Raw genomic sequence first — 8943 nt, 5'->3', positions numbered from 1 at the left:
AAAGAAAGATTGTGGTATACCGTTGAGTGAAGAAAGCAAAATGTAGAAGAGCGTTTAGTATCCCATGTGTTATATAAACAGGGAGAAGATATATTTCATTTTTCCTTGCATATGCACGAAGAAACTTCAGAAGAGTATGTAAAGGAGAGCATTGGTTATCTGTAGGGTCTGGAAACTGAGCAGGAGGAGGAGAAGGAGAGAAAGGAGGTGTTCACTGAGATTCTTTGTATTTCTAGATTTTTGATCTATGTGAATGTTCTCTTATTCAAAAAATTATTAAGGAAAAAATTACAGGGGTGCCTGGCTGGCACAGTCAGTAGAGCATGCAACTCTTGATCTCAGGATTGTGAGTTCAATCCCATATTGGGTGTAGAGCTTATGTAAATAAATAAATACATACATACAGACATACTGTAGTTTAAGTTTTAAAGAGAAAAGATATGGTCAGGAAAATCAGGGGAAACAAAGGTTAGAAAGGAGGATGTAATATTAGAAATGTAACATTGGAAATGAGAAGATGCTCTTTCTAAATAAGCATGGAAATGGTAAAACAAATTTTACTTTTAAATTTAAATTGATACGAAGGTTTCTTTATCAACATTTTTATTTTATTTATTTTTAAATGTTTGTTTATTTTTGAGAGACAGAGAGACAGAGAGAACATGAGCAGGGGAAGGGCAGAGAGAGAAGAAGACACAGAATCCAAAGCAGGCTCCAGGCCTGTCACCACAGAGCCCGACGTGGGGCTCAAACCCACAAACTGTGAGATCATGACCTGAGCCGAAGTCGGCCACTTAACCAACTGAGCCACCCAGGCACCCCTCAACCTTTTTTAAATGGTGGTACCTAATGCCACTGAATTGTGTACCTAAAAATGGTTAAAATGACAAATTGTGTGCTATATATAATTTTACCACAATGAAAAAGAGAAATAACAGAGCTGTTTCCTTTATCCAAAAACTAATAAATTTTTTTAAGTTGATTTGTTTGACTCTTTCAGGTCTCGGTGTGACTTACTTTGTTTCTTATGATTTTATCCTAATTCTGAAATTTAGTATCCTCATTACAAAACAAGTCATTTCCAAAAGCAAGCACTTAACAGAAATAAAGTTTTCCCATCATGGGTGGATCCTTAATTGACACTTCGAGAGGCAATAATGAATCTTGTCCGAGAATAAGTACTTCTTTTCTCACAGTGCTTTTGGCATTGCATTTTTGTTGTATTGTCTTGCAGTTGAAGTATAAGTTACATTCAGTTTACCCATTTGAAATGTAGATCTCCATGAGTTTTCGTAAATTCTTAGAGCCATGCATTTGCTACTACCATCAAGTTTTAGCACATTTCCATCCCCCCCCCCCAAAATTCCCTCATACCCATTTATGGTCAGTCCCTACTGGCCCCAGGAAGTCACTAGTCTACTTTCTGCTGTTATACTTTCTCTTTGAAAATTTCATATAAGTGAAAGCAAATAATATGTAGGCTTTAGTTGGACCTATCAGTGGATACTTATTTTTTGTTTTTCTTTTTTTGGCTGTCATAAATAATGCTGTTCTGAACATTCATGTGAAGTCTTTGGACATATATTTCCCTTTCTTTTTGGTAGCTGCCTAAGAAAGAAATTGCTGGGTTGTATATTAAATATATGTTTAAGTTTTTAAGAAACTTGCCAAACTATCTTCGAAAGCATCTGTACTGTTTTTGCATTCTCACCAACGGTGTATATATTATAGGGTTCTGGTCACTTCACATCCTCACCAATACTTACTATTATCAGTGATATCTTACTATGTGTAATGGTTATCTATTGAGGTTTTGCTTTACATTTTTCTAAGCAGTAATAAGGTTGAACATCTTTCATCTACTTCCTAGCTCTTCATATGTCTTCTTTTATGAAATATCTGCTCAAATCACTTGCCCATATTTTATTGGGTTGTTTATCTTACTGAGTTATACGAGTTCTTTATATATTCTGGGTACAGGTTCTTTGTTAGATATATGTTTTGCAAATAGTTTCTCCCAAATCAGTGACTGTGTTTCCATTTTCTTATAGATCTCTTTCAAAAAGCAAAAGGTTTTCATTTTAATGAAGTCCCATTATTAGTTCTTTTATTTTACATTTTGTGTTTTTCGTGTCCTAGCAAAGAAATCTTCTCACATTGAGTTGTGTGTTTCATATCTCATATACACGCTGGGTTTCTGTGTATTGCAGTCAAGCTGTCTTGGTCGACCGGACCGTTTACATCTCGGGACAGATAGGCATGGACCCTGCAAGTGGACAGCTCGTGCCGGGAGGGGTGGCAGAGGAGGCCAAACAGGTAAGTCATTTTTCACATTTGAAGTTCCCTTCTTTATTGCTTTTGAATACTGAGAGCATTAAGAATCCTCTTGGCTGGGGCACCTGGGTGGCTCAGCCGGTTGAGCATCCGACTTCAGCTCAGGTCATGATCTCACAGTCTGTGAGTTTGAGCCCCACGTCGGGCTCTATGCTGACAGCTCAGAGCCTGGATCCTACTTCAGATTCTATATCTCCCTCTTTCTCTGCCCCTCCTCTGCTCACGCTCTGTCTCTCTCTCTCTCTCTCTCTCAAAAATAAATAAGCATTAAATAAATAAATACATAAATAAGTAATAAATTTTAAAAGAGAACACACTTGCCTGATCTTTTATAGCGGTTATCAGAGAAATGCTTTTAAAGTTACTTACTGATTGATGTAAGACAGGTTTTTATCAGTAGAAGGTCCAAACTTTGAGGAATCGTTTAACAACAACAGAAGAGTCTACCTTCCAAGGGTGACTTCAAACCTGAATTCTTGGATGTTCACTAAACTGCAGTAATTATTTTACAGTATATACATATATCCAGTCATCATATTTAAAACTGATATGTTGGTTATCTCAATAAAATTACTTAAATCACAATTAAATTATTGAAATCAGATAGCATCTTGCCACTTCCACATGGATTGGGAAATTGATTATCAGGGCCACTGACCCGCCAAAAAAAAAAAAAGCCCACAAAAGTAATAGTCAACATTTGTTGGTGAGAGAAAACTATCAAAGATTGTGTGCAATGTTTTTTTTTAAATAAGAATGAGGAGTACAATTCTAATCCAGTAAATAGAATTAAATTATAATTTTATATATTCACTGAGTCATCTGTAATATCCAAAGATAGAAAACAATCTAAATGTCAATCTGTAAGGAACTAATGAAATAGATCATGCTAGATCGATACAACTAAGTTAATGTGGAAAAATCTCCCAAGATAAATTGTTATGTGATAAACTAAAACCCCGATGCAGAACAGCTTGCACAGTACACTGCCATCTGAGAGGCGTGGGGGCGCATTACGCAGGCATAAGCACGGACTGTCTCTGCATGGACATACGAGAACCTGGGGAAGCGGGGAGTGAGGGTAGGAGACGTATTTTTACTGCACATGGCTGTTTCATAGCTGTCGGATTTTTCTGCCATATCTGTGTATTATCTATTTAGAAGATTTTTTTTTTTTTACATAAAAATATCAGGGTGCGTGGGTGGCTCAGTTGGTTAAGTGCCTGACTCTTCAGGTCAGCTCAGGTCATGATCTTATAATCATGAGATCGAGCCCTGCATCATCGTACTCCACACTGAGCATGGAGCCTAAAATTCTCTCTCTCTCCCTCTGTCCCTCCCCCACATGCATGTGTATACTTTCTCTACTCAAAAAAAAGAAGAAAAAAATAAAAATATCAAACATTATAATGTGCCAAGTAAAGTGAAGAGGAAAAATAAATTGAAAAAATAGTACATTAAGAAATGAGTGAAAAACTGATGTTTTTCCAAAGGCCAGAGCGTCAAGCATATACATAATTTACTAATACTGTTTTTTTGAGAAAAAATAGAATTCTTTAAAGTCAATGATTGCTTTAAAAGAAAACATGTCTTAATGCTCACTAGCTCTTATTTACTATCAAAGCGATACAGAGTTCAGAACTCCAGAAGCTGTCCCTGTCTCCGCTTAGGGGACGTTGGCTGAGAACTTCGCACCCGCTAGCACTGAAAAAGAGACTTCCGTCCAGTGTTTGTACAAGGTCTCACTATATATCAGAAAGATTCTCTTCATTATATAGGAAAGCCGAGAAGCAATTCACTTGTGTAGAGGTGGCCTAGAAGGAGTAGAATTTCCTAGAAAGGGAGAAATTTCCTCAACATTAAGCTATGTAAGGAGGTATTAGTAAAAGTTGATTAACTGAATTGAAACAAAGCTTTAATGTAACATCCATCCAGTGCCTTAAGTCTTTCTTGCCTTTCTTCATAGGCTCTTACAAACATGGGTGAAATTCTGAAAGCTGCTGGCTGTGACTTCACCAATGGTGAGCAACTTGATATTCCTTCACATTTCTGATACCTCTGTGCTCTTTTTGAAGAACATAGAGCATCCAGTAATATGCCATGCCATATCTTTGTTGCTTTTGAAAGTTGTTTTAATTTCAGTCCCATTTTAATCAATTCAGTCACAGAACCATATGTTTTTTCTAAGTAATATTTTGAGTGAGACCAAACAGCCAAATCTAATAACAGTGTATGTATCTTTTAGTGGTGAAAACAACGGTTCTACTGGCTGACATAAATGACTTCAACACTGTCAATGAAGTCTACAAACAGTGTAAGTAATTTGGCTTTATCACTATATTCCATTTTAAGAGAAATGAGCGTATTAACCTTGATTGTCCATTATGAATTAAGAGTGTTAGGAAATGCTAAAGAAATGGCCATAGATCCCATCCTAAAAGAATTGTCTGATTAGAAACATATAGTTTGCCCCCATGAAAAAGATCCAAGATACTTCTGTGGGATTCCCTAGAATAATATACTGCAGTCTTACAAATTCATTTTTCCAAAGCTTAATATTGATACAGTCTTCTCAGGCTTTGTAAGCCCTCCTAATAATTTTTTTTAACACATAGATTGTATTTTTTAGTGCTATGATATGATCTCACCACCATCTCTGTTCTGGCTCTCAGAATCCTTAGCTGGTTAATTACTTAATGGTTTTATGCCTTGGTTTCCTCATATGCAAAATGGAGATAAAACTTCATAGGGTTGTGAGAATGCTTAAATGAGCCCATAGCACGTAAGCGTCGCTTTAAAAATAAAACCCCATCCATATGAAGCAAGATCGAAGTCTCAAAGCATGTGAGTATTTTCCTTTTCCCCAGAAAGCTAAGACATTTTTAAAAGTATTCACTTCTTAGGAATCCTATGGCAAAATATTTTATCAAACAAATATGAGTGTTAGCTTCTCCTTTTCAGTGTTGCTTGTGTCAAAGCACTGATAGATCTACGAAGCACTTACCAGATTCTTGACTGTGCAGTCACAGGACAGTGTCTGAAAACTAAAATGGAGTTCTTTTGAATCTAGATTTTAAGAGCAGTTTTCCTGCAAGAGCTGCTTACCAGGTCGCTGCTTTGCCCAAAGTAAGTACACTTTAAAGTGACGAACATACACAACTTTGAATTTCTACCTTGTTTTCTGAATATAACAAACTAAGCACTTTGGCAGGAAATTTTTAAAAGAAATAATGTGTTTTCCAGGATTTTTTTTTAATGTTTATTTACCTTTGAGAAAGACAGAGGCAGAGGCAGAGCACAAGCAGGGGAGGGGCGGAGAGAGAGGGAGACACAGAATCAGAAGCCGGCTCCAGGATCCGGGCTGTCAGCACGGAGCCCGACGCGGGGCTTGAGCTCACAAGCCGGGAGATCATGACCTGAGCCGAAGTCAGACACTCAACCAGCTGAGTCATCCAGGCACTCTTCTGTTTTCTAGGATCTTAAAGACTAAAAGCAAATACCCAGTATTATATGCATGAGGAAAAAAATTAAGAAACTTAAGAAAATTTTTTTAATTTATTAATTTTTGAGACAGAGAGAGAGAGTGCACCCCAGGGAGGGACAGAGGAGACAGAGAATCCCAAGCAGGCTCCAGGCTGTCAGCACAGAGCCTGATTCGGGGCACAGACTCAGAAACTGCGAGATCATGACCTGAGCTGAAATCAAGAGTCTAATACTTAACGGACTGAGCCACCTAAACGCCCCAAGGAACTTAAGAAGTTTTTAAAAGTTGTCTTGAAAATTAAGAATTAAGGCCACACGTGAACATGAACACAACAGAACTGGGGGACTTAAATTGTAAGAAAAAGTAAAATAGCAGTGGTATTGTTTTCACATGACCAGGTTGGGGAGTCTTCAGTAAAACAAACAAAACACTTACATAGTAAAAGCTCTAGACATTCTATTAGAAAAAGGATCTCAAAACCAGTGGCTCACATAATTTCTCACCATCCTTAATTTCATATTTGAGCCTAATTCGAAGCTCCTAGCAGCACGGTATTGCTGCCTGCCCAGCAGCTGCTCGTACCGGCTTCCCCTGGTACTTGTGAGGGGTATTTCTTACTGTTTTAATTGGCTGTTACCGGAATGGTCAGTACCATCAAAATTAATTAAGGTATTGGGTACAATAGAACGAGCTCTGAACTTGGAATCAGAAGACATGGGCTTGAACCTCTGCCGCTTAGCCCTGTCCTGAGACACACTGAATAACCTTCCCAGGCTCCGTGCATCACGGTCTGGACCGAGGAGGGACACGGACAGAGCTGCGGTGAGACTCCTGGGCACTCGTGCCGATGACCGTGTTCAGCACGGGAGCCTGGGTTGTTGTAGGCTCTCAGTGAACGCTTCCCTGGCCTTTCCTTCTTTGAGAAATGTCATGTTAAAGACACCGTATGCTAGTAGTTGCATACGTTTTCAGTAGTTATTACAGAGCACTCTTAGTCAAAAATTACCTAAACGTTGCTTCCTTGTTTTCCCCGCAGGGGAGCCGCGTGGAGATTGAAGGAGTGGCTGTCCAGGGACCCCTCACAACAGCGTCGCTATGAGCAGGGCCGGCATGAGTTAGTCTGCAATCTCAACAGCGTTTTTAAATTAACATCGTAATTTTCACAGTTGATGTTGGAAAGTGTATGATTGACTAAAACGCTGGAAGTTACTATGGAAATGCCAAATAACAGGGGAAATGAGCATGAATTGGAGGTCTGATGGCAACTCCAGTCACCGATGTTGTAAGTCACACGCACACTCATGCGACTGGATGTGGGAAAAGACACATTCCTTATGTCCTCAAATAAACGAAAGTAAAGGGAAATAATATGTAGGAAAGAGGCGTTGCTATTCCTAATAAATCATAAAAGCACAACTAATTCAATTAAAGCCTATTAATTTAATGATGTGAAATATTTAATCCTCATGTCTGCTACATAACTCTGCTTTTGAGTAAAATTAAAGTACTTAAGTTTGAATGACAGGTGAAGGGGAGGAAAGTAAACCACAGTTTTCATAGATAGTATTTTTCTAATGGAAATAAACAGACATGCAAATTTTCCTTGGTGTGATCTGTTCACTTATTTTTTAACAGTTTAATTTATATTTTAAAATGCTTACCTAAAGGTGGGGGGAACCATGAAATTAAAAACTTTTTTTTTCTCAAAACTTACTTCTGACTTACTATATTTTTACACTGTTGTAATCAGGCTGTGTATAACTATTTTGTGTTTGATTCATTAAAGTCTTTTAATTTAGACAAGTACTGCATGAATACTTCTTTGCTGTCGAATACATTCCAACACAGAACTATATAAATTAAAAAGGAGCGCCTGGGTGGCTCAGTTAGATAAGATTCCAACTTCAGCTCAGATCATGATCTCGCAGTTTGTGCGTTCAAGCCCTGCATCGGGCTCTGTGCTGACAGCTCAGAACCTGGATCCTGCTTTGGATTCTGTCTCCCTCTCTCCCTGCTCCTCCCCTGTTCACTCTCTATCTCTCTCAAAAATAAACATTAAAAAAAGTTTTTTTTTTTTAAATAAAATAAGAGTAGAAGTACCCAGGGATGCCTGAGTGGCTCAGTCAATTAAGCGTCTGACTCTTGATTTTGCCTCAGCTCATGATCCCACAGTTCAAGGGATTGAGCACCAGTGCAGAGCCTGCTTGAGATTCTTTCCCTCTCTCTCTGCCCTTCTCTTGCTCATGAACGTGTGCTCTCTCTCTCTCTCTCTCTCTCTCTCAAAATAAATAAACTTTAAAAAAACGTAGAAATACCCTTCACTCCCTCTCCATCTCACTTCCCTCCCCAAAGAGAACCACTGCTGAGAGTTTTGAATATAACCAGCAGATCATTTTCTACTCTTTACATACTTGACCATCCAGTTTGGTTTTGGCTTGTTTACATAGGTGGAACTTTATAGATTATTCTCAGACTGCTGTCTTCTGTCTTGAAGATCTTCCATATATATATATATACACATAGGTCAACCTCATTTTTAAAACTGTTGTAGAGTGTTCTTTTGTGAGAACGTGCCTTAGATGATTGAACCACCCCTCCAAACAGTTCCGTGTTTTTGAGATGATCATATTACAGCAATGCAGCCATAACATTCTTAAACATACACATACCATTCTTAAGTATACAAAACCTGGTTAGAGCATCTAACATTACAAGCACTTCATTTTTTTAATGTTTTATTTATTTTTGATACAGAGAGAGACAGAGTATGAGAGGGGGAGGGTCAGAGAGAGAGGGAGACACAGAACCGGAAGCAGGCTCCAGGCTCTGAGCTGGCTGTCAGCACAGAGCCTGACGCGGGGCTCGAACCCACGAACGTGAGATCTGACCTGAGCCGAAGCCGGAGGCTTAACCGACTGAGCCACCCAGGCGCCCCTACAAGCACTTCATTTTTATCAAGATAATCTGGGACCCACTTCTGAATTGTTTCACAGATGTTTCAGCTTATTGTGGAAGTGTCATGTTAATTTGGGAAGGCTGGTCAACCAAAAGAGAACATTAGAGTCAGTTAAGAACACTTTGAAGAGCCGAGACGTTGGAGTATTTCCATTGGGGTTCTAGGCCCA

General features: G+C 38.6%; 1 protein-coding gene across 1 annotated transcript in view; it reads left to right on the top strand.

Annotated features, from left to right (window-relative positions):
• Positions 1–7621, top strand: part of RIDA (reactive intermediate imine deaminase A homolog) — a 14470-nt gene extending 6849 nt beyond the window's left edge. Inside the window, exons 2-6 of the mRNA XM_029923482.1 lie at positions 2211–2316; positions 4301–4355; positions 4580–4648; positions 5405–5460; positions 6855–7621. Of these exons, the coding sequence (XP_029779342.1) occupies positions 2211–2316; positions 4301–4355; positions 4580–4648; positions 5405–5460; positions 6855–6917 (349 nt within the window). The 3' untranslated portion in view covers positions 6918–7621. The remainder of the gene's footprint in view (positions 1–2210; positions 2317–4300; positions 4356–4579; positions 4649–5404; positions 5461–6854) is intronic.
• The last annotated feature ends 1322 nt before the right edge of the window (positions 7622–8943 follow it).

This window comes from Suricata suricatta, chromosome 15 (assembly GCF_006229205.1).
Source record: "Suricata suricatta isolate VVHF042 chromosome 15, meerkat_22Aug2017_6uvM2_HiC, whole genome shotgun sequence".
NCBI lineage: Eukaryota > Metazoa > Chordata > Mammalia > Carnivora > Herpestidae > Suricata > Suricata suricatta.
The sequence above is the reverse complement of the archived record's forward strand: the minus strand, read 5'-3'. Positions and strand labels throughout refer to the sequence as shown.